The following is a 26,653-nucleotide window of genomic DNA, read 5'->3' as shown; positions in this document are numbered from 1 at the left end:
CTGTCCAGGCGTCTCAGACACCGTCAGGGGCGCTAAAACGCCCGTTACCTCAGTGGGTCGACACAGACCCTGACACAGATACTGAGTCTAGTGTCGACGGTGACGAGACAAACGTAATGTCCAGTAGGGCCACACGTTACATGATCACGGCAATGAAAGAGGCATTGAACCTTTCTGACACTACAAGTACCACAAAGAAGGGTATTATGTGGGGAGAGAAAAAACTACCAATATTTTTTCCTGAGTCAGAGGAAATAAATGAGGTGTGTGAAAAAGCGTGGGTTTCCCCCGATAAAAAACAGCTAATTTCTAAAAAATTATTAGCATTATATCCTTTCCCGCCAGAGGTTAGGGCGCGTTGGGAAACACCCCCTAGGGTAGATAAGGCGCTCACACGTTTATCAAAACAAGTAGCGTTACCGTCTCCTGATACGGCTACCCTCAAAGAACCAGCTGATAGAAGGCTGGAAAATATCCTAAAAAGTATATACACACATACTGGTGTTATACTGCGACCAGCAATCGCCTCAGCCTGGATGTGCAGTGCTGGAGTCGCATGGTCGGATTCCCTGACCGAGAATATTGATACCCTGGATAGGGACAATATTTTGTTAACTATAGAACATTTAAAGGATGCACTACTATATATGCGTGATGCACAGAGGGATATTTGCACCCTGGCATCAAGAATAAGTGCTATGTCCATCTCTGCCAGAAGAGCGTTATGGACGCGACAGTGGTCAGGGGATGCGGATTCCAAACGGCACATGGAAGTATTGCCGTATAAAGGGGAGGAGTTATTTGGGGCTGGTCTATCGGACCTGGTGGCCACGGCAACGGCTGGAAAATCCACCTTTTTACCCCAGGTCACTCCACATCAGCAGAAAAAGACACCGTCTTTTCAAACTCAGTCCTTTCGTTCCCATAAGTACAAGCGAGCAAAAGGCCACTCTTTTCTGCCCCGGGGCAGAGGAAGAGGAAAAAGACTGCACCATGCAGCCGCTTCACAGGAGCAGAAGCCCTCCCCTGCTTCTGCCAAGTCTTCAACATGACGCTGGGGCTTTACAAGCAGACTCAGATATGGTGGGGGCCCGTCTCAAGAATTTCAACGCGCAGTGGGCTCACTCGCAAGTGGATCCCTGGATTCTACAGGTAGTATCGCAGGGGTACAAACTGGAATTCGAGGCGTTTCCCCCTCGTCGTTTCCTGAAGTCTGCTTTACCAAAGTCTCCCTCCGACAGGGAGGCAGTTTTGGCAGCCATTCACAAGCTGTATTCCCAGCAGGTGATAATCAAGGTACCCCTCCTGCAACAAGGAAAGGGGTATTATTCCACGCTGTTTGTGGTACCGAAGCCGGACGGCTCGGTGAGACCAATTTTAAATCTGAAATCCTTGAACACTTACATAAAAAGGTTCAAATTCAAGATGGAGTCACTCAGAGCAGTGATAGCAAACCTGGAAGAAGGGGACTATATGGTGTCTCTGGACATCAAGGATGCTTATCTCCACGTCCCGATATACCCTTCTCACCAAGGGTACCTCAGGTTTGTAGTACAAAACTGTCATTATCAGTTTCAGACGCTGCCGTTTGGATTGTCCACGGCACCTCGGGTCTTTACCAAGGTAATGGCCGAAATGATGATTCTTCTAAGAAGAAAAGACATTTTAATTATCCCTTACTTGGACGATCTCCTGATAAGGGCAAGATCCAGGGAACAGTTAGAAGTCGGAGTAGCACTATCTCAGGTAGTGTTACGTCAGCACGGGTGGATTCTAAATATTCCAAAATCGCAGCTGATTCCAACGACACGTCTACTGTTCCTAGGAATGATTCTGGACACAGTCCAGAAGAAGGTGTTTCTCCCGGAGGAGAAGGCCAGGGAGTTATCCGAGCTAGTCAGGAACCTCCTAAAACCAGGACAGGTCTCAGTGCATCAGTGCACGAGGGTCCTGGGGAAAATGGTGGCTTCTTACGAAGCGATTCCATTCGGAAGATTCCATGCAAGAACATTTCAGTGGGATCTACTGGACAAATGGTCCGGATCGCATCTGCAGATGCATCAGCGGATAACCCTGTCGCCAAGGACAAGGGTGTCTCTCCTGTGGTGGCTGCAGAGTGCTCATCTACTAGAGGGCCGCAGATTTGGCATTCAGGATTGGATCCTGGTAACCACGGATGCCAGCCTGAGAGGCTGGGGAGCAGTCACACAGGGAAGGAATTTCCAGGGCCTGTGGTCAAGCCTGGAAACGTCTCTTCATATAAACATTCTGGAACTAAGGGCCATTTACAATGCCCTAAGTCAAGCAAAACCTCTGCTTCAGGGTCAGGCGGTGTTGATCCAATCGGACAACATCACGTCAGTCGCCCACGTAAACAGACAGGGCGGCACGAGAAGCAGGAGGGCAATGGCAGAAGCTGCAAGGATTCTTCGCTGGGCGGAAAATCATGTGATAGCACTGTCAGCAGTATTCATTCCGGGAGTGGACAACTGGGAAGCAGACTTCCTCAGCAGACACGACCTTCACCCGGGAGAGTGGGGACTTCACCCAGAAGTCTTCCACCTGATTGTAAACCGTTGGGAAAAACCAAAGGTGGACATGATGGCGTCCCGCCTCAACAAAAAACTGGACAGATATTGCGCCAGGTCAAGGGACCCTCAGGCAATAGCAGTGGACGCTCTGGTAACGCCGTGGGTGTACCAGTCAGTGTATGTGTTCCCTCCTCTGCCTCTCATACCAAAAGTACTGAGAATCATAAGAAGGAGAGGAGTAAGAACTATACTCGTGGTTCCGGATTGGCCAAGACGGACTTGGTACCCGGAACTTCAAGAGATGCTCACGGACGAACCGTGGCCTCTACCTCTAAGAAAGGACCTGCTACTGCAGGAGCCTTGTCTGTTCCAAGACTTACCGCGGCTGCGTTTGACGGCATGGCGGTTGAACGCCGGATCCTGAGGGAAAAAGGCATTCCAGAAGAAGTCATCCCTACTCTGGTCAAAGCCAGGAAGGACGTAACCGCAAAACATTATCACCGCATTTGGCGTAAATATGTTGCGTGGTGTGAGGCCAAGAAGGCCCCTACAGAGGAATTTCAACTGGGTCGTTTCCTTCATTTCCTGCAAACAGGACTGTCTATGGGCCTAAAATTAGGGTCCATTAAGGTTCAAATTTCGGCCCTGTCGATTTTCTTCCAGAAAGAACTGGCTTCAGTACCTGAAGTTCAGACATTTGTAAAAGGGGTCCTGCACATACAGCCTCCTTTTGTGCCTCCAGTGGCACCTTGGGATCTCAATGTGGTGTTGAGTTTTCTAAAGTCACATTGGTTTGAACCACTTTCCACTGTGGACTTAAAATATCTCACATGGAAGGTGTCGATGCTGTTAGCCTTGGCTTCAGCCAGGCGTGTGTCAGAATTGGCGGCTTTATCATATAAAAGCCCTTACTTAATTTTTCATTCTGACAGGGCGGAATTGAGGACTCGTCCTCAATTTCTACCTAAGGTGGTTTCTGCATTTCACATGAACCAACCTATTGTGGTACCTGCGGCTACCAGGGACTTAGAGGACTCTAAGTTGCTTGACGTTGTCAGGGCCTTGAAAATATATGTTTCCAGGACGGCTGGAGTCAGAAAATCTGACTCGCTGTTTATCCTGTATGCACCCAACAAGCTGGGTGCTCCTGCTTCTAAGCAGACGATTGCTCGTTGGATTTGTAGTACAATTCAGCTTGCACATTCTGTGGCAGGATTGCCACAGCCAAAATCAGTAAAAGCCCATTCCACAAGGAAAGTGGGCTCATCTTGGGCGGCTGCCCGAGGGGTCTCGGCTTTACAACTTTGCCGAGCAGCTACTTGGTCAGGGGCAAACACGTTTGCAAAATTCTACAAATTTGATACCCTGGCTGAGGAGGACCTGGAGTTCTCTCATTCGGTGCTGCAGAGTCATCCGCACTCTCCCGCCCGTTTGGGAGCTTTGGTATAATCCCCATGGTCCTTTCAGGAACCCCAGCATCCACTAGGACGATAGAGAAAATAAGAATTTACTTACCGATAATTCTATTTCTCGGAGTCCGTAGTGGATGCTGGGCGCCCATCCCAAGTGCGGATTATCTGCAATACTTGTACATAGTTACAAAAATCGGGTTATTATTGTTGTGAGCCATCTTTTCAGAGGCTCCGCTGTTATCATACTGTTAACTGGGTTCAGATCACAGGTTGTACAGTGTGATTGGTGTGGCTGGTATGAGTCTTACCCGGGATTCAAAATCCTTCCTTATTGTGTACGCTCGTCCGGGCACAGTATCCTAACTGAGGCTTGGAGGAGGGTCATAGGGGGAGGAGCCAGTGCACACCACCTGATCCTAAAGCTTTACTTTTTGTGCCCTGTCTCCTGCGGAGCCGCTATTCCCCATGGTCCTTTCAGGAACCCCAGCATCCACTACGGACTCCGAGAAATAGAATTATCGGTAAGTAAATTCTTATTTTTTTTTTGTTTTTTTTTTGTTTCCCTTTGCCATTCTGGCTGTATGAGCTTAGATGGACTTTTCCAATGACCATATACATGAATATGTATTGGAAATGGTACAAACAGCAAGGCTTTCAGATTATAGGGTCAACCAGGGCTGACTGCATGACTGCCTAGTCCTTGGCTTTGGCACAAAATAGAAAGGGAAGCTATAAGAAATTAAATTGGAAAATAATTAATCAAATTCTTATTTGCCATTAAGGTTTCCAGCTGCATGTCCATTTACTGTACATCTTGGTAATGTGATGTGTACGTCTGATGCATGCAGTGTGCTTTTATTCTTCAAATTGTGATCTAACCATTTTTGGTCCAGTTACTGATTAATTTGAAGTACAGCTAAAACTGTTTGAGTTTATCATGCTGTAGCGTAATAATGCCAATGGCGTCTGTTTTGATTAGTGTTTATTCCAGTTTAGGTTCTTCTTTTTTCTTCAAGGGCTCTGATCTAATGTACGAAGTTGAAGTTCCTGGTGCACCTTCAGTGTTGGCCTTGAATGGGGGAAATGGAGGTGAGTATTTTTATGGCTTCCCCCTGTTGTAGCAAACAAACATTAGATGTTCTGGTGAAACAATGCTAATATGACAACCCTAGTAGAAATGACGACTGTATCCAGAACCAGACCTACAAAGTAGCATGTGCTTCCTTCTAGATGCTGTTCGTTGGCCGTGTATGTGTTTGAATATAAACTTATAGAACCTTTATGTACTGTATTAAAATAAACAGGACTAATATCTGCTTTTTGGGATGGTTGGGTTTGCACAACATGCATCCTTATTACACACAGGTGCTGCTGTGCCTAATAATCCATGTCACTCCATCATGAAAAAAAAACAGATTCTCTATCATCATATTTGGGGATGATGATATACAGTTAGGTCCATATATATTTGTACTGTCACAATTTTCCTAATGTTGGCTCTACGCCGCCACAGTGTATTTGAAATCAAACAATGTAGATGCAATTGAAGGGGTTGAACAAAAATATTGTATGAAACATTTAGGAATTGCAACTGGGGCTCAACTGTAATTAGACAAATTTACATATTCCAAAAAAAAATAATTCATTTTTAATACTTTGTCGAGAATCCTTTGTAGGGAATGACTGTGAAGTCTGGAACCCAACACATGCTGGGTTTCCTCCTTTGTTATGCGTTGCCAGGCCTTTACTGCTGGTGTCTTCAGTTGTTTGTTTGTGGGTCTTTCTGCCTTTAGCATTGTCTTCAGCAAGTGAAATGCATGCTTGATCGGGTTAGGATCAGGTGACTGACTCAGCCACTGCAGAATATTCCACTTCTTTGCTTTAGAAAAAAACTCCTGGGTTACTTTTGCAGCATGTTTTGGGTCATTGTCCATCTGTACTGTGCAGGGCCGTCCAATCAACTTTGCATACGCTTCAGAATTCATCCGGCTGCTTCTGTAACCTCATTAATAAACAGTAATGACTCGGTACCATTGGAAGCCATGCATGCCCATGCCATCACGCTGCCTCCAGCGTGGTATGCTTCGGATCATGAGCCATCTCAAGCCTTCTCCATACTTTTTTCTTCCCATCATTGAGGTAAATCTTAGTTTCATCTGTCCAGTGTTCCAGGGCTGGGCTGGCTTTTTTTAGATGATTTTTTTTTTTTTTTTGGCAAAGTCTAATTTGGTCTTTCTATTCTTGAGGCTTATGAATGATTTGCACCTTGTGGTGAACCTTCTGTATTTGTTCTCCTGAAATAATCTTTGTATGGTAGACTTGGATATGCCTACCTCCTTGAGAGTCTTATTCACTTGGATGGATGTTGTTCTTTACCATAGAAAGGATACTGTGATTATCCACCACTGCTGTCTTCTGTGGACTTCCAGACCTATATATGTTGCTGAGCTCATCGTTGTGATGTACTTCTGTTTTTTTTTCCTCAGAATGTTTCAAACTGTTGATTTGGCCACTCCTAAGGTTCGCGCTGTCTCTCGGGTATATTTTCTTGGTTTTTTTGCAGCCTAATCTTGAATCTTGGGAAAAATCTTGAACTCGAGTATGGGAAGCAGCGACCAGGGTAGAGGAGAGGCGACGGTCATTGGCCAACCGTAGGGGGTGGGAGGAAGTATGAAGGGAGAGGAGGTTGGAGATGTAGGGAGCAGTGGAATTAGAGATGGCCTTGTATGTGAGGGTGAAGAGTTTGAAGAGGATTCTGTAGGGGAATGGGAGGCGGTGCAGATTTTGTTGAAGGGGTATGGCAAAAGTGGAGTGGCGGGAGAGGAAGATAAGCCTAACTGCATAGTTGAGGACAGATTGGAGGGGAGCGAGATGGGAGTGAGTGAGGCCAGTGAGGATAACGTTGCAGTAGTTGAGCCGTGAGATGACCAGTGAGTGGATGATAAGTTTAGTTGCACTCTGGGAGAGAAATGGGTTGATGCAAGCAATGTTGCTGGAACCGACAGGATTGCGCCAGAGCTTGGATGTGGGGTGCAAAGAAGGAAGAGTCAAGAGTGACGCCCAAGCAGCGGAGTTGGGGAATGGAGAGATGATGGTGTTGTCAACAGGGATAGAGATATTGGTAGTTGGTGTTACTCCGGCTGGGGGAAAGATATTGAGTTTTGTCCATGTTGAGCTACAGAGAGCGCTCAGACATCCAGGAGGAGATGGCGGAGAGGTAGCTGGAAACCTGAGAGAGGACAGTGGGGAACAGATCAGGAGAGGAGAGGTAGTATGTCATCATCATAGAGGTGGTATTGAAGGCCAATGGAGTTAATGAGTGCACCCAGGGAAGAGGTGTAAAGGGAGAACAGAAGGGGTCCGAGGACAGAACCCTGAGTGACACCAACAGGAAGGATGGAAGGGTGTGAGGTGGAGCCGAAGGCAGACGCAGAGAAGCAGCGTGAAAGTGAGGTAAGAGGTACACCAGTCAAGGACAGTGCTAGAAAGGCCAATGTTTTGGAGTCTGTGGAGGAAGAGAGGATGATACACGGTGTCAAAGGCAGCAGAGAGGTCCAGAATGATAAGCAGAGAGAAGTGGCCCCTGCCGAAAGCAGGTCATTGGTGACTTTCACCAGGGCAGTCTCAGTGGAGTGGGCGAAAGCCAGATTGTAGTGGATCAAGGATAGAGTTGTCAGAAAGCTAGCTGGTGAGACGGCTGTAAACCAGCCGTTGAAGTAGTTTGGAGACAAACTGGAGAAGAGAGATGGGGCAGTAGCTAGTGGGTGATGAAGGGTCGAGGAGGTTTTTTTTAGAATAGGTGAAACCAGGGTATGTTTGAATGGTGAGGGAAAGATGCCAGTAGAGAGTGATAGGTTGAAGAGGTGAGCAAAGTGGGAGCAGCCATTGGGGGAGTGGGATCGGAGGAGAGGGGAGGGGGGTCCAGGGGGCAGGTAGAGGGGGTGGGAGGATCTAGAAATGGGTCCAACTTTATCTTGACTTCTTTTGTGACCAAAAATAATACCACTTTCTCTGACGTCCTAAGTGGATGCTGGGACTCCGTAAGGACCATGGGGAATAGCGGCTCCGCAGGAGAATGGGCACAACTAAAGAAAGCTTTAGGACTACCTGGTGTGCACTGGCTCCTCCCTCTATGACCCTCCTCCAGACCTCAGTTAGAATTTTGTGCCCGGCTGAGCTGGATGCACACTAGGGGCTTTCCTGAGCTCCTAGAAAAAGAAAGTTTATTTTAGGTTTTTTATTTTCAGTGAGATCTGCTGGCAACAGACTCACTGCTACGAGGGACTAAGGGGAGAGAAGCGAACCTACCTGCTTGCAGCTAGCTTGGGCTTCTAAGGCTACTGGACACCATTAGCTCCAGAGGGATCGAACACAAGGCCCGACCTCGATCGTCCGTTCCCGGAGCCGCGCCGCCGTCCCCCTTACAGAGCCAGAAACAAGAAGATGGTCCTGGAAATCGGCGGCAGAAGACTTCGGTCTTCAAACAAGGTAGCGCACAGCACTGCAGCTGTGCGCCATTGCTTCCCATGCACACCTCACACTCCGGTCACTGATGGGTGCAGGGCGCTGGGGGGGGGGGGGCGCCCTGGGCTGCAATATTAAGTACCTTGGCTGGCAAAAAAACACATAATATAGTCATAGAGACTATATATGTGTAAAATACCCCTGCCAGATATACATAGAAAAAAACGGGAGAAGTCCGCCGAAAAAGGGGCGGGGCTATCTCCCTCAGCACACTGGCGCCATTTTCCCTCACAGCTCCACTGGAAGGATCGCTCCCAGGCTCTCCCCTGCAGTTTCCAGACTACATAGGGTAAAAAAGAGAGGGGGGGCACTCAATTTAGGCGCAATATTGTGTATACAAGCAGCTATTGGGAAAAATCACTCAGTTATAGTGTTAATCCCTGTGTTATATAGCGCTGTTGGTGTGTGCTGGCATACTCTCTCTCTGTCTCCCCAAAGGGCTTTGTGGGGTCCTGTCCTCAGTCAGAGCATTCCCTCTGTGTGTGCGGTGTGTCGGTACGGCTGTGTCGACATGTTTGATGAGGAGGCTTATGTGGAGGCGGAGCAAGTGCCGATAAATGTGATGTCACCTCCTGCGGGGCCGACACCTGAGTGGATGGACTTGTGGAAGGAATTACGTGAAAGTGTCAACTCCTTACATAAAAGGTTTGACGACATATCAGATGTGGGACAGACGGCTTCTCAGCTTGTGCCTGCCCAGCTGTCTCAAAAGCCATCAGGGGCTCTAAAACGCCCGCTACCTCAGATGGCAGACACAGATGTCGACACGGATACTGAATCCAGTGTCGACGACGATGAGACAAATGTACATTCCAATAGGGCCACACGTTACATGATTGAGGCAATGAAAAATGTGTTGCACATTTCTGATATTACCCCAGGAACCACAAAAAAGGGTATTATGTTTGGGGAGAAAAAACTACCAGTGGTTTTTCCCCCATCTGAGGAATTAAATGAGGTGTGTGAAGAAGCGTGGGCTTCCCCCGATAAGAAACTGGTAATTTCTAAAAGGTTACTAATGGCATACCCTTTCCCGCCAGAGGATAGGTCACGTTGGGAAACATCCCCTAGGGTGGATAAAGCGCTCACACGTCTGTCAAAAAAGGTGGCACTACCGTCTCCGGACACGGCCGCCCTAAAGGAGCCTGCTGATAGGAAGCAGGAGGCTATCCTGAAGTCTGTATATACACGCTCAGGTATTATACTGAGACCAGCTATTGCTTCAGCATGGATGTGCAGTGCTGCAGCTGCGTGGTCAGATTCCCTGTCGGAAAATATTGATACCCTAGACAGGGACACTATATTGCTATCCATAGAGCATATAAAAGACGCAGTCTTATACATGAGAGATGCACAGAGGGATATTTGCCGGCTGGCATCTAAAATAAGTGCAATGTCCATTTCTGCCAGGAGAGGATTATGGACTCGGCAGTGGACGGGTGATGCGGATTCTAAAAGGCACATGGAAGTTTTGCCTTATAAGGGTGAGGAGTTGTTCGGGGATGGTCTCTCGGACCTCGTTTCCACAGCAACAGCTGGGAAGTCAGCATTTTTACCCCATGTTCCCTCACAGCCAAAGAAAGAACCGTATTATCAGGTACAGTCCTTTCGGCCCCATAAAGGCAAGCGGGTTAAAGGCGCGTCCTTTCTGCCCAGAGGCAGAGGTAGAGGGAAAAAGCTGCAGCATGCAGCCAGTTCCCAGGAGCAAAAGTCCTCCCCCGCTTCCTCCAAGTCCACCGCATGACGCTGGGGCTCCACAGGCGGAGCCAGGTACGGTGGGGGCCCGTCTCAAAAACTTCAGCAATCAGTGGGCTCGCTCACGGGTGGATCCCTGGATCCTTCAAGTAGTATCTCAGGGGTACAAGCTGGAATTCGAGACGTCTCCCCCCCCCCCCCCCCCCCCCCCCCGCCGTTTCCTCAAATCTGCCTTGCCAACAACTCCGTCAGGCAGGGAGGCAGTGCAGGGAGGCAGTGCTAGAGGCAATTCACAAGCTGTATTCCCAGCAGGTGATAGTCAAGGTGCCCCTCCTTCAGCAAGGACGGGGTTACTATTCCACAATGTTTGTGGTACCGAAACCGGACGGTTCGGTGAGACCCATTTTAAATTTGAAATCCTTGAACACATATATAAAAAAATTCAAGTTCAAGATGGAATCGCTCAGGGCGGTTATTTCAAGCCTGGACGAGGGGGATGACATGGTATCACTGGACATCAAGGATGCTTACCTGCATGTCCCCATTTACCATCATCACCAGGAGTACCTCAGATTTGTGGTACAGGATTGTCATTTCCAATTCCAGACGTTGCCGTTTGGTCTGTCCACGGCACCGAGGGTATTTACCAATGTAATGGCCGAAATTATGATACTCCTTCGAAAAAAGGGAGTTTTAATTATCCCGTACTTGGACGATCTCCTGATAAAGGCGAGGTCCAGGGAGCAGTTGTTGGTCGGGGTAGCACTATCTCGGGAGGTGCTACAACAGCACGGTTGGATTCTAAATATTCCAAAGTCACAGCTGGTTTCTACGACACGTCTACTGTTCCTGGGGATGGTTCTGGACACAGAACAGAAAAAAGTGTTTCTCCCGGAGGAGAAAGCCAAGGAGCTGTCATCTCTAGTCAGAGGCCTCCTGAAACCAAAACAGGTGTCGGTGCATCACTGCACGCGAGTCCTGGGAAAAATGGTAGCTTCCTACGAAGCAATTCCATTCGGCAGGTTCCATGCAAGGACTTTTCAGTGGGACCTGTTGGACAAGTGGTCCGGATCGCATCTTCAGATGCAACGGCTGATAACCCTGTCTCCAAGGACCAGGGTGTCTCTGCTGTGGTGGCTGCAAAGTGCTCATCTTCAAGAGGGCCGCAGATTCGGCATACAGGACTGGGTCCCGGTGACCACGGATGCCAGCCTTCGACGCTGGGGGGCAGTCACACAGGGAAGAAACTTCCAAGGACTATGGTCAAGTCAGGAGACTTCCCTACACATAAATATTCTGGAACTGAGGGCCATTTACAATGCCCTAAGTCAGGCAAAACCCCTGCTTCAAAACCAGCCGGTACTGATCCAGTCAGACAACATCACGGCAGTCGTCCATGTGAACCGACAGGGCGGCACAAGAAGCAGGACGGCGATGGCAGAAGCCACAAGGATTCTCCGATGGGCGGAAAATCACGTGTTAACACTGTCAGCAGTGTTCATTCCGGGAGTGGACAACTGGGAAGCAGACTTCCTCAGCAGGCACGACCTCCACCCGGAAGAGTGGGGACTTCATCCAGAAGTCTTCCAACTGATTGTAAACCGTTGGGAAAGGCCACAGGTGGACATGATGGCGTCCCGCCTAAACAAAAAGCTAGAAAGATATTGCGCCAGGTCAAGAGACCCTCAGGCGATAGCTGTGGACGCTCTAGTGACACCGTGGGTGTACCGGTCGGTTTATGTGTTCCCTCCTCTTCCTCTCATACCCAAGGTACTGAGGATAATAAGGAGAAGAGGAGTAAGAACTATACTCATTGTTCCGGATTGGCCAAGAAGAGCTTGGTACCCGGAACTTCAAGAAATGATCTCAGAGGACCCATGGCCTCTGCCGCTCAGACAGGACCTGCTGCAGCAGGGGCCCTGTCTGTTCCAAGACTTACCGCGGCTGCGTTTGACGGCATGGCGGTTGAACACCGGATCCTGAAGGAAAAGGGCATTCCGGAGGAAGTCATTCCTACGCTGATTAAAGCTAGGAAAGAAGTGACCGCAAACCATTATCACCGCATTTGGCGAAAATATGTTGCGTGGTGTGAGGCCAGGAAGGCCCCAACGGAGGAATTTCAGCTGGGCCGTTTTCTGCACTTCCTACAGTCAGGGGTGACTATGGGCCTAAAATTGGGTTCCATTAAGGTCCAGATTTCGGCTCTATCGATTTTCTTCCAGAGAGAACTGGCTTCACTACCTGAAGTTCAGACTTTTGTTAAGGGAGTGCTGCATATTCAGCCCCCTTTTGTGCCTCCAGTGGCACCTTGGGATCTCAACGTGGTGTTGGATTTCCTAAAGTCACATTGGTTTGAGCCACTTAAAACCGTGGAACTAAAATATCTCACGTGGAAAGTGGTCATGCTGTTGGCCTTGGCTTCGGCCAGGCGTGTGTCAGAATTGGCGGCTTTGTCATGTAAAAGCCCTTATCTGATTTTTCATATGGATAGGGCAGAATTGAGGACTCGTCCCCAGTTTCTCCCTAAGGTGGTATCAGCCTTTCATTTGAACCCACCTATCGTGGTGCCTGCGGCTACTAAAGACTTGGAGGCTTCCAAGTTGTTGGACGTAGTCAGGGCCCTGAGAATTTATGTTTCCAGGACAGCTAGTGTCAGGAAAACTGACTCGTTGTTTATCCTGTATGCACACAACAAGCTGGGTGCTCCTGCTTCAAAGCAGACTATTGCTCGCTGGATCTGTAGTACGATTCAGCTTGCACATTCTGCGGCTGGACTGCCGCATCCTAAATCAGTGAAAGCCCATTCCACGAGGAAGGTGGGCTCTTCTTGGGCGGCTGCCTGAGGGGTCTCGGCTCTACAACTTTGCCGAGCAGCTACTTGGTCGGGGTCAAACACATTTGCTAAATTCTACAAGTTTGACACCCTGGCTGAGGAGGACCTAGAGTTTGCCCATTCGGTGCTGCAGAGTCATCCGCACTCTCCCGCCCGTTTGGGAGCTTTGGTATAATCCCCATGGTCCTTACGGAGTCCCAGCATCCACTTAGGACGTCAGAGAAAATAAGATTTTACTCACCGGTAAAAGTCCGTAGTGGATGCTGGGCGCCCATCCCAAGTTCGGATTGTCTGCAATACTTGTATATAGTTATTGTTTAACTAAAGGGTTATTGTTGAGCCATCTGTTGAGAGGCTCAGTTATTATTCATACTGTTAACTGGGTATAGTATCACGAGTTATACGGTGTGATTGGTGTGGCTGGTATGAGTCTTACCCGGGATTCAAAATCCTTCCTTATTGTGTCAGCTTTTCCGGGCACAGTATCCTAACTGAGGTCTGGAGGAGGGTCATAGAGGGAGGAGCCAGTGCACACCAGGTAGTCCTAAAGCTTTCTTTAGTTGTGCCCAGTCTCCTGCGGAGCCGCTATTCCCCATGGTCCTTACGGAGTCCCAGCATCCACTACGGACTACGAGAAATAGATTTACCGGTGAGTAAAATCTTATTTTTTTATTACTCTGCACAGTAGTTTACATTATTCAAATTAAGCTGCACAGTAGCGCCTCTACTCCAGGTAGAGCCCCTTTTACACATTACGTCAGGCAGAGTCCCCGTCAGGGGATGTTATATATATTACACTACAGTATGTTTTAATAAAGACTGTCCCAATAAGCGTGTTCTGACCCTCAAAAAGTAATAAGTATGTCCGAAAAATATATACTTGTAAAGTTCAGATGTAAATTTTCATTCTGCACTTCATTGTGTGAGAGAATTAAATAGGACTAATATGTGATATGGCCCTCTGTAAAATATTCAACCATAGTGATGTCCCAATGACTCCAAATCATACAGTGAGGTTTCTCACAAAAGTTTAAATAGACACACCACTGTTTATTTGCATTCACATCTGTGCGCTCAATTGCAGTCCAAATATATTACCTCCAAAACATTATATACTGTATGTTCTATAACAATTAAATAGTGAGTGGAAATAGGACATTCAATCACAGCGCTCATGAAAAACCTCAGCCCTGTTTACATGCGTTGGCATGTAGTACAGACACTTACAGCTATTAGGGACTGGCACAGGGTGAGTGAGAGCAGTCAGGGCAGCAGTGGCACTATGATGACAACTGCCTGTAACCGCTCACCTCCTTCTTCCAGCATAGTTACGACTGGTCCTGGACTCCATGTGATTGCTGCCATAACCACCTGCAGCACCCCCGATAAGAAGCTGTTGCTGATGTAGGGCTCCAGCTGGCCTCTGCTCACCAACTTACTGCTCCTTCCTGCGGTACACGCGGGGGTTCTTGCTGGTGATGCAGTGGGAAGAAGGATGAGGGAGGTGATGTTAGTGCTGGAGTCAGGGTACAGCTTCCGAGCAAGACCACTGCTCTGTTACCCAAAATTGGTCCCTTAAACATTATGACATCACTCATCCGTGCCGCACACGCATCACATTAGCACTGGAGCCGGATCAGTGGGGAATATGGGTGGCTGGGTGAACCGGGAGTAGGCAAGTATCACACACACACACTGTCCCCCACCAGTCCCTATATATACACACACAAACACAGCCTGTTCCCCACCAGTCCCTATATACAAACACACACAGCCTGTCCCCTCCAGTCACCACACGCACACAGCCTGTTCCCCACCAGTTCTTGTACACACACACACACACACACACACACACACACACACACACACACACACACATCCTGTCCCCTCCAGTCACCACACGCACAGCCTGTCACCCCACACACACACACACACACACACACACACACACCCTGTTCCCCCCAGTTCCTATACACACACAGCCTGCCCCCACTAGCTCCTATACACACACAGCCTGTCACATCCCCCCCCCCCCCAATAGGTTTTGCTGTGCGGAGTCTCCGCCTTGCTTCCTTGGGGACTGCAGCAGCAGGCAATTGTGAGGGGCGCTGCTGCTGCTCCAGAGTCCCCCTCCCTCCTCTTCCTCCCCTCACTCCGGTGGCAGCAGCCGCAGCACACATCACGGGCGGCTTGTAATGAATGAGTCTGACTCATTACAATGCCGCACTCTTGAATGGGTAAGCGGGTAGTTGCGCCCTCAGGGTGACTGCGCTGTGTGCCAGGCACCGCTGGCACACACGTAGTTACGGGAGGGTGGTATGGAAGGTAGATAGTAACTAGGTCGACTACTATTGGTCGACAGGGTCTCTAGGTCGACAGGGTTTTTAGGTCAACATGGTCTAGGTCAAAAGGTCGACATGAGTTTTTTATGGGGGGAGGGTTTGTGTCGTTTTCTTCGTAGAGTGACCGGGAACCCCAATTAGTGCACCACAGGTGCTACGCTCGGCACAGGTTACCATTCCCAATTGTAGTCCACGTGGATCGTTAAGTATGAAAAGGTTAAAAAAAAGAAAATAATCGTGAAAAACTCATGTCGACCTTTTGACCTGTTGACCTAGAAACCCTGTCGACCACTAGTGGTCGTCCTAGATAGTGTCGACCTAGAGACCGGATCCCTAGTTACGGCCCTGGTCAGTGGTGAGTACAAACCGGGGGCCCTGGTTCACAGTGCGACTGAACGCGGGCGCGGCATACGGGACTCTCCTGGGGGGGACCCGCTAGAGCCCCCCACGTAAACTGGCTTGGAATAGCTTACACTAGCACTTTTGTGATGTTTTAAAGCATAATAGGAGACATTGCCAGTATAAAAATCATTGTAGCTACGGTGCCAGTAGGGGGGTGTAGCTACCTCAGAGTGGGAACAGAGGCATTTTGGTGCCTTCCTCTGTTTAATGCAGCAGCAGCAAGCACACACAGCTCTTCCTGGCTCACAAGACATGATGGAAAGCTGGTACACGGTGTAGCAAAGGGGGAGAGCCGTTATTGTACACCAGGGCTGGCCAAACCAGTCCTCGAGATCTACCAACAGTACACATTTTCCAGACCACCTAGATGGTGCACAGGTGTAGTCATTACTAATTAAGATGTGCTGCATTCATTCCTAACTGACAATTCTACAGATCTCCAGGAGGCCTGGAAAACATGAACTGTTGGTAGATCTCGAGGACCGGTTTGGCCAGCCCTGTTGTACACAATCTGTGTCCTATACAGGACAGAAATCATTAGTGTTTCACTGTGATATAGTAAGCTGACAGCCTCACTGGGACTGTACAGTAGGGGTGTTCTGGTGTCTCTCTCTGTGTGTCTCCTCTCACATACAGTAAGGGCAGGCTTGATAAGTACTACTGTCTGTGTGTATGTCATTGTGATTACTGTAAATATGGGTCAACACAAACTATGCAGTGTATGCCACACCAGATTCTCTCCCTTATCTACCGATTCTGTTTCATGTGAACAATGCAGCCAATCTTCACAAATCAGTGAAGGGTCTGGAAGGAGAGGGTCCAGAGCCCTCCTGGTTAGGGGCTCTTAAGACTATGATGTCTGATATGTCATCACAACTCACTGTTAATGTTCAGAAAACTCAGCAACTACAACAGGCTGTTGCAGACTTAGCTGCTAGAGCAGATGTTACACAGACCCCCTTTCTCTAGCTCAGGACCACAAAAGCGTGGTTTACCTGCTCGATTCAGATGAGGAAATACAGGAGGATGGGGATGACTTGGATCCCATTAATGGGGATTCCGCTTCTGCTCAGGGTATTGAACCCGTTATTCTGGCTATACTGGACGTGTTAAAGCTCCCTCTAGAGGACGCTGCATCACAGCGGTTGTTTTTCTTTCCACAAAACCAGCCTAATGTCACTCTCCCTGATTCTGCAGAGTTAGATGACCTATTTAAATTAGCCTGCAAAAAATCCAGACAAAAAAATACCAAGTGTCAAAAAGATTTTTGCACACTTTCCCATTTGCTCATGAAGGTAGGAAATTCTGGAAAACCCCGGGAGCTGACGTATCAGTCTCTCGACTGTCAAAAAAGGCGGTGCTGCCTGCTCCGGGCTCCTTTACCATAAAGTACCCTGGGAACAGAAAAATAGAGAATACACTAAAGTATATCTACACAGCAGCAGGTGTATCGCAAAGGCCAGTCATAGCGGGTTTGCTGGATGACCCATGCCATACGTACGTGGGCTACTCAAATCCAGGAGGGCCTCTCTGGGTATATGCCTCTGGTCACTACGGTGACTCTCCTGAAGCACATTCAGGACACTGCACGCGTCCTGTGTGACTCTCTCAAGGAGATGGGCAATATTAATGCTAGGACTTCTGCCAAGGCAGTGTCGGCGAGCAGGGCACAAGGCCTGCGTCAGTGGATAACGGATGCAGAGTCCAAGTGCAGTGTAGAATCCCTTCCCTTTTCTGGGGAATGGCTCTTTGGGGTTGAGTTGGATATGTGGATTTCCAAAGTCACTGCTGGGAAATCCACATTTCTCCCCTCTGGGTCCCCGCCGGCTAGGCGTTCCTACCCGGGGCCATCTGTTCATTCCTTTCAGTCTAACAGATTTCGATCTAGGGCCAGAGGGGCCTCCAATGCGGATAGAGGCACCAGAGGTAAGACAAAAAGACCTGCAAACACCGGTTCTCAGGAACAGAGCACCAGTTCTGCTTCCACTAAGTCCTCAGCATGACGGTGCCCACCCACTCCGAGGGGATCTCGAGAAGGGAGCTCGATTGCGTCACTTCAGCCACGTGTGGGAGATTTCCTGCCAGGATACCTGGGTCAGGGACCTCATTTCTCAGGGCTACAAGCTGGAGATCGACAATGCTCCTCCCCAACGATTTTTCAAAAAAGCTTACCAGCTTTGGATGATACGCAAGTTACGCTGCAACAGGCCATATAAAAGTTGGTCCAGTCCCATGTCACTGTTCCTGTACCAGTACCACAACGAGGCAAGGGTTATTACTCCAACCTGTTTGTGGTACCGAAAATGGACGGTTCGGGAAGGCCCATTTTTAAACTGAAGTCCTTGAACCCTTACCTAAGGGTTTTCAAGTTCAAAATGGAATCCTTGAGAGCAGTGATTGCGGTCCTGGAAGTCCAGGAATCCATGGTTTCCTTGGATATCAAGAACGCCTACCTTCATATTCCAATTTGGCCACCTCATCAGACTTAGCTGAGGTTTGCTCTACTGGAGGATCACTACCAGTTCCAGGTACTGCCCTTCGGCTTGTCCACAGCTCCGAGGGTATTCACAAAGGTAATGGCGAAGATGATGGTCCAGGGGGTCAATGTTGTCCCTTACTTGGATGATCTTCTTCTGATAAAAGCAAGATCCAGGGAGCTTTTGTTGCTCCATATCCACCGCACTATCCAACTTTTGTCACACCATGGGTGGATTCTCAATTTACAGAAGTCCCACTTGGAGTCAACTCAGCGGCTCCTGTTCCTGGGGATGCTACTGGATACTGTGGCCCAGAAGGTGTTCCTCCCGGAGGACAAAGCGAGAACACTTCAGGAGATGGTCCACATGGTGCTTTTACCTGCTCGAGTATCCATCCATCTTTGCATAAGATTGTTGGGGAAGATGGTCGTTTCATAAGAGGCGATCCAATATGGGAGGTTCCACGCCAGAACATTTCAATTGGATTTTCTGAACAAGTGGTCCGGATCACATCTTCAGATGCACCGGATGATTCGGCGGTCACCTCAGGCCAGGATTTTTCTCCTGTGGTGGCTGCAGTCCTCCAATCTCCTGGAAGGCCGGAGTTTCTTGTTTCATGATTGGACCCTCCTCATGACGGATGCGAGTCTGAGAGGATGGGGAGCTGTCACCCAGGGGGCTCAGTTCCAGGGCAGGTGGTCAGGCCACGAAGCCCTCCTTCCGATCAACATTCTGGAACTTCGGGCGATCTTCAATGCTCTGCTTCAGGCCTCTCCTCTGCTCAGGGATCACACGATCCAAGTACAGTCGGACAATGCCACAGCAGTGGCGTACATCAATCAGCAAGGAGGGACAAAAAGGTGTCAAAGATACTCCTCTGGGCGGAAATAAATGCAAGAGCAATGTTGGCAATCTTCATTCCGGGTGTGGACAACTGGGAAGCGGACTTCCTGAGTCGTCACGGCCTCCACCCCGGGGAGTGTGGACTCGACCATCAGGTGTTCCAGCAGATCGTCCACCGGTGGGGATGCCCACAAATAGACATGATGGCTTCTCGACTCAACTAGAAACTTCCCTGGTATTGCTCGCGGACCAGGGACCCTCAGGCGAGGGCAGTGGAAGAACTGACATCGCCTTGGCCTTAATGGCTGGTCTACCTGTTTCCTCCGATTCCGTTGCTCTCACAGGTGCTAAAGCGAATCAGAAATCAAGGAGTCCAGGCAATTCTGATTGCCCCGGATTGGCCTCAGAGGGCATGGTACACGGTCTATTGGACATGTCCGTTGAAGACCCTTGGCCTTCACCACTAAGAAGAGATCTTCAACAAGGACCGTTCGTCGACCTGGACTTACGTTGACTTCGTTTGACAGTATGGAGGTTGAGCGGAACATCCTAGCTCACAAGGGCCTTTCCAAAAAGGTTATTGCTACCATTGTTCAGGCCAGGAAACCTGTGACGTCAAAACACTATCATCATATCTGGAGAAGATATGTCTTTCGGTGCGAGGAACGCACGTATCCACCTGCAGATTTCCACTTGGGACGTTTCTTACGTTTCCTGCAGGCTGGTGTGGATAAGGGCTTACGTCTGGGTTCCATTAAGGTTCAGATTTCAGCTCTCTCCATTTTCTTCCAGAAGAAATTGGAACTGTTGCCAGAAGTTCAGACCTTCTTGAAAGGGGCACTCCCACTTACAACCTCCTTATGTGCCGCCTACGGCACCATGGGATTTGAATGCGGTGTTGGAATTTCTACAGTCCTCCTGGTTTGAACCTCTGATGACGGTAGAAGACAAGTACCTCACGTGGAAGACGATGATGTTACTGGCCCTGGCTTCTGCTAGACGTGTCTCAGAATTGGGGGCCTTATCGTGTGAAAGTCCATACTTGGTCTTTTATGAGGACAGAGCGGAGCTCAGGACTAGGCAGCAGTTCCTGCCGAAGCTTGTCTCTGCGTTACACCTGAATCAACCTATTGTGGTTCCATCCAGTTCTGACACTTCTGCTCCTCCGGAGGCATTGGATGCCTTGAAGATCTATGTCAAGCGAACGGCTCGGATCAGAAAGATGGATTCCTTGTTCGTGCTCTATGATGCACGTTAAAAGGGTTGTCCTGCTTCGAAGCAGTCCATTGCTCATTGGCTTAGGCTTACTATCCAACAGGCCTATGTGCCGGCAGCCTTACCTGTTACACAGTCTCTGAAGGCCCATTCTACAAGATCGGTGGGCTCTTCCTGGGCGGCTTGGATCCATTCCCAGAGTATCTGAACGTCCCCCAAATTGGATGATAGAGAAAAGATGATTTTTGGAACTCTCCATTACATTAGGTTCTCTGTATCAATTTGAGGGACACCGCGTTCCTAACCCTCCTTTCACTCTGTTAGGTTTTCACTCTTTGTGGGGAGTGTGTGTTCTCATTTCATTGCTTTATTCGGATCTCCGCTGTGGGGTTGGTGAGTTATAAACTAAAATCCAAGCTTGTAGAGGGAGTGGAGATGGCAGCAAACAAGTTTAGTTGCAGAAGTGCCTGCTCTGGGAAATCGCCCTCTACACTCCAAGGTATATCCAGAGAAATGGATTTAATGATGAATTCTAGAAATCCTCTTTTACTTAAGCCAAGCCAAGGCTGCTATTAAATACAAGCAAAATAGATGATTTCTAATTAATTCCATGAAATTCTTTTCCACTGATACGTTAATTGGGTATGTATGGAATTATTCATTGAGTTGCATTAGTCCCTAATAGGATTAGTATGTGTTTCTGTTTTTTTTCTTCATTATTATTAAATCATTAGAAAGTTTTTTTGCTACTGTACTTCATCGTTTTTGTGAAGCTGATTTTTTGTTGATATTTGATTGATGTCTCAGAATGCCATGTTTTACCGGCCAGAAAAATGCAGCATTCTGGAAAGCTCATAGGTAGTGACTCTTGAATAACAGTGTGGCACTTTCTATAATAGGTGACAGTGGAGAAGAGCTTTTGTATGGCACATCAGATGGAAAGATTGGATTAATTCACATAGCAAAAGATTCACCTGTGCCCAAGTGGGATATAATAAATGAGAAGAAAAGAGGAGGTTTGTATGACACAGCAACATGGTTTATACGTAGTTACGCATTGTGTCTTTATTCTTAACCTGCAGAAATAAAACTAACTCTGTAGATCCCTAATCAATTTGTCTGATTGTGTGCATCACTAGGCATCTTGTGCATTGATAACTTTGACATTGTGGGCGATGGCGTGCAGGACTTGCTGGTTGGTCGGGATGATGGGATGGTAGAGGTATATGGCTTTGACAGTGCAAATGAACCCATTCTGCGTTTCGAACATGTAAGTCTTTAGCTGTAGTTACTATCTGTTCTAACAATGATATTGTGTGATATATGATATCCTTTTAATCAGTGGGTCTAATTTCATAAAATCCCTATATGAACACAGTCATGTATGTAGGCTGATAACTCTCCATATACATCATATAACGTAGGCAGCAAAAATAAATCGCTACTTAACATTCTTCCTATAATAGCCAAGTCTACTTTGCCCTTCTGAGCTTACAATTGATGCAAGTAATGTACAATCGGGGTCAACCAAAAGTAGAGTAAGCACTCTGCCTACCAGGGCTGTTGGTGAGGCTGATAAGAAATTTGGGGGGACATGTACTAAGCAGTGATAAAACTGGAGCGGTGAGTCAGTGGAGAAGCTGCCCATGGAGCCCAATCAGGATTGACATAACATTTAGAATTTGCATACTATAAACGTATACAGATCAGCTGATTGGTTGCCATGGGCAGCTTCTTCACTGGCTCACTTTTCCACTTTTATCACTGCTTCGTACATGTCCCCCTAAGTCTTATAGCTGTGAAAGAAACCGTTTTGGACAATATGGGCTTGTTTAAGCAGGTTCACGTGAGATTTTAACTCCTTTTTTTCTATCGTATCAATCAATATACAGGGGAAACTATTCAATGTAATAAACATTCTAATCCATTACTGGTTATTAATACACTCAAAGGCTTGATTGTGCCTTGGTCAAAATAGAAGCCATGGTGTTGCAAGTCAGTATTGCGACCTGCTATACCAGAGAGCTGACAAATTATCAGGATGTTTCAAAATAGAATAGGCTAAGACAGGGAAAATGTGTAATTTATGTCTACAAATGATGAGAAAACGTATTTATATGTCCCATTGCCGACTGCTGGAATGACTGTAAGAGGCCCCAGGCCATTTCCTCTGCAATATATAAGGAGTCCTGAGCACTCAGTCGTCATGGTCTTGAAGTAATTTCAGTACTTTGCATATTTTCAGCGCATGCTGCTTTATATTAGTTAAGAGATTGTGGAGATGTATCAAGCTTTCTAACAAATGGACAAGCGGAGAAGTTGCCGACAGCAACCAGTTAGCTTGTACTGTACCTATCATTTTATAGAATGTACTTGATAAGTGCTAGCTATTGGTTGCTATGGGCAACTTCTCCACTTTTCTATTTCTCCAATCTTTCGAAGGCTTGATAGATCTCCCTTTACGTTAGTGTCTGTAACAGCTCTCCTCTGCTTTGGGTGGGATTCTGGTGCCAGCTACTACTAATATACATTGTTAAGAGAAGGATATTAAAAGATTGGTGGTGTGTGTGATTTTGTTGCTTAAACATAGTTTTTGTTTTTGTTAGGCTTTGACAGAAAGTATTACCTCCATCCAGGGAGGCTGTGTATGGAAGGAAGGTTATGATGAAATCATACTGTCAACATATTCTGGTAAGTCAGTTCCTCTTTGCCTGGTTTCATATGCAGACAATTGTGCTCACATCTGAGATTCTGTACAGTTCTGTGGCAACTAATTATCTACGTCAGTTTCAAGCCTGAACTGCCTTTTAAATGGTTTTAACTGATCATGGCTGTTTCAGACCACCTCCTCTTCTTACTGTAGCTTGAGAACCAGGTTAACACTGTGTATCCCAGTGCAGATGCATACCTTCTGCATTATGGTTCTTTTGTAAATCTATTGCTATAATTCTGATGTCTTGGTCGCCTCTGAATAGTGGAAAGCTGACCAGTTCTACCCTGCATCTCGCTGTTATGTCACTGTTTGCTGGTGTGACTGTTAGCTTAACGTCACTTTATGCAGTATTATATTGCTGCAGAGATGCCAGGGGCATATGCTTCGTATTCTTTCTGTACATGTGTGCTCTCCGCATAACAAATGTTTAAAAATGGATCTTGACTTCCCCACTGAAACTATTTGGAAGGCCTTATGGAAATGTGCGTATTACGTTTTATGTTTATGCATTGTCTTAAGAAAATTATTTTTATGTGTTATATTGTGATGTCAAAAGAAAGACCTGAGTGTCCAGAAAACGTCACTTGCATAGGCTACAAAAATAGAAAAAGTATTTAGTGAAACGGAACAAGACAGGAATAAAACCCCTGTTGTTTGGTTATGATGAGACTGCTATATTTCAAATGTAGTTAAAGGTGCCATTAAAATGGTTTTCTGGTTTACAAACTGTTAGCAGTGTGATGAGAACATTAACGCTGTACTTACCACTTCTGTGTCTCAGGATGGGTGACTGGACTCACTACAGAGCCGGTGCATCGGGAGGCTGGTCCTGGGGAGAAGATGAAGATGAGCCAAGAAATGCAGACAAAAATTGCTTCTCTAAGGTCTGTTCCAATAGTTTTTTCATCTTATTAGACACAAGGGTAATAATCTAGGGAAAATAACACTACAATGTGTTATACCTTATGGCATAAGTTTTGTATATTTATACTCAGGGCCGAGTTGGAGCAGCTGCAGTTCAAGGTTGTTCAGGAGCGGGAGAGGTACCAGCACTCGTCTCAGTCTACCACGGCGGTTTCAGCAGTGCCCGTGTTCAGTGTCAATGACAAGTTTACTCTGAATAAGGATGATGCCAGTTACAGCCTCATCTTGGAGGTCCAGATGGCTATTGACACTGTATTGATACAGGTTAGTAACCACAGAATAAGCCCATTAATGCAAAGTAGATTTGTGCAATGTACGTAGCAAATGTATGACATGAGCCAGGGGTAGGCAACCTGTGGCACTCCAGCTGCTGGAGTATTACACATCTCAGCTTGCCCTGCCATAGTTTTAGCATGGATTAATATCAAAACTGTGTCAAGGTATGCTGGGATATGTATTCCACAGTGGTGGGAGGGCCACAGGTTGCCTATTCCTGACATATCCCATCATTTCTTATAATATGTATGTATATTTCTCAGATATATATATATATATATATATATATATATATATATATTTATTTATTTCTCCGGCTAGGTCCACAGGTTATCCACAGGATAACATTGGGATATGCCGGAGCAACAGCGGAAATGGCACCAAACAGTCACAAGCTTTCTGGCCTCCCAGGATGCATCGGGGCTTCTCCATATAATCCCGCCCACTGACTCAGTCAAATCAGTTTTTAGTTTGGTGCGGCAGTAGCCGGACCATGGTCACAGGGCTGCAGTTAATAGCAGCCTGAAGCTTTTAAAATTTTATTTTTATAGTCTTACTATGTTTTTTTTTGAGTGACTTTTCTTAACGGCGTCTTAAACGCATGCTAGAAAGAGTCGCTCCAACAACTCTCCACCAGGTCGCAACAACGCTTACCTTCGCGGTATAGTGCTGTCTCGACGGGCTTCTGTGTCGGATGATTCTAGCAGGTCCAGCAGACGTAACCAGGCTGTGGCCGGAGCATGGGGAGAAGGTAAGTCAGTCGGTTTCCTCTTACTAGGGGGTCCGAACACAGCTTCACTGTATTGGAGGAGACTACAAACAGTGGTTGATGCGCCGCCACTCTTGCTTTAGGGATCATAGGTGCAAGGACTAGTTGAGGCCGCGATCCTTAGAGTTTAAGTCAACGGGGGGAGTTAGACGCTCTCCTGACCGCCCCTCCCCCAAGTTCATGACCAGTTTCTGTGCGTCTCCCGTCCATGAACTTATGACTTCACTTCCAGCTCAGACGTTACAACCACGAGGGTACTTGGTCGCAGCTTAGACGCTGCGATGGTGTACACTAGACTTTCCGCCTAGACCCGGTTGCAGACAGAAGCGTCTGCATACACTTATCGTTCAATGAGCGTCTGTGTCCATTAAAGAGCATGTGTGTCTCTCATCAGTCATCAAGAGCGGCAGTGTACACTAGTAGCGTCTGAATCCACTCAGCGTCTTGCGAGCGTATTGATGGATATGGAAGTGTGGTGAGTCTCCCTGTATCCCACTCTATGGAGAAATGGGTTATACAGTACTAAACATTCTCTCTACTTGTTAGTATAAATTGTTAATTTTTGGTACATATTGCATATGAGGCCTGTACATTACTGTTGTTTTCTGCATGATATGTCTGAGAAAACTGGTTAAACAGAAATACAACTGTCCCATGTACTTGTAAGTAATTTTTATGGTTGATTGTATTCTCATAAGACAATGGGGGTAATTCTGAGTTGATCGCAGCATCAAGTTTGTTAGCAATTGGGCAAAACCATGTGCACTGCAGGGGGGACAGATATAACATTTGCAGAGATGTGCGTACTTTCTTTCAGGGAGTTGTACATATTCAACCTCCATTTGTTCCTCCTGCAGCTCCATGGGATTTGAATCTGGTTCTTAAAATTCTTCAGGGACCTCCGTTTGAACCACTTAAGAGAGCAAATCTTAAATGGTTAACGGCTAAAGTGCTCTTTCTACTGGCAATGGCGTCAGCTAGAAGAGTGTCAGATTTAGGAGCACTGCCGTGTAAGTCTCCTTTCCTAAGTTTTTTTCCAGATAAGGCAGTTCTCAGAACTAGTTCTGGTTATCTTCCGAAGGTGGTTTCAAAGTTTCACCTTAACGAAGAGATTGTAGTCCCAGCTTTTCAGGTATCGGGACTTTCTGCGGGAGTAAATAGACGCTGGCAAGATGGCTCCAAATGGTAATTTCAGAAGCTTATTCTCGTGCTGATCTCCCTACTCCGGCTAATGTCTCTGCTCACTCTACACTTAAGGTAGGTCCTTCATGGGCAGCACAACATGGTGCTTCAGCAGAACAGCTTTGTAAGGCAGCCACATGGTCTTCCATTAACACATTCATTAGACATTATGCCATGGATACTTTTGCCTCTCATGACGCTGAATTCGGGCGAAAGGTTCTCCTGTATAATCAGGAGCGTCCCCACCACTAAAACTGGCTTTGGGAATCCCAATGTTATCCTGTGGATAACCTGTGGACCCAGCCGGAGAAATATACCATTATGGTAAGAACTTACCGTTGATAACGGGATTTCTCCTATGTCCACAGGTATCCACAGGGGTCCCACCTGACGCACCAGATTTGAGGATCTTTACAATCACTAAACCTCTTCCCTCTTGCATGGAAGGGTGTGCATGTGTATTCTTATCGCCTGAATAGGTTGCTACCTGATGCTGCTGCCTAATTGCTGTGGAA

General features: G+C 47.3%; 1 protein-coding gene across 6 annotated transcripts in view; it reads left to right on the top strand.

Annotated features, from left to right (window-relative positions):
- Positions 1 to 26,653, top strand: part of BBS7 (Bardet-Biedl syndrome 7) — a 190,452-nt gene that overhangs the window by 65,931 nt on the left and 97,868 nt on the right. For all 6 annotated transcript variants that reach the window (XM_063920256.1, XM_063920253.1, XM_063920254.1 and 3 more), the window contains 6 exons: positions 4,960 to 5,032; positions 21,174 to 21,290; positions 21,414 to 21,544; positions 22,881 to 22,965; positions 23,769 to 23,871; positions 23,983 to 24,175. In XM_063920256.1, the coding sequence (XP_063776326.1) occupies positions 4,960 to 5,032; positions 21,174 to 21,290; positions 21,414 to 21,544; positions 22,881 to 22,965; positions 23,769 to 23,871; positions 23,983 to 24,175 (702 nt within the window). The remainder of the gene's footprint in view (positions 1 to 4,959; positions 5,033 to 21,173; positions 21,291 to 21,413; positions 21,545 to 22,880; positions 22,966 to 23,768; positions 23,872 to 23,982; positions 24,176 to 26,653) is intronic.

This window comes from Pseudophryne corroboree, chromosome 1 (genome assembly GCF_028390025.1).
Source record: "Pseudophryne corroboree isolate aPseCor3 chromosome 1, aPseCor3.hap2, whole genome shotgun sequence".
In the NCBI taxonomy this organism is placed as follows: domain Eukaryota; kingdom Metazoa; phylum Chordata; class Amphibia; order Anura; family Myobatrachidae; genus Pseudophryne; species Pseudophryne corroboree.
Note: the sequence above shows the minus strand (reverse complement) of the source record. Positions and strands in the feature narration are given on the sequence as shown.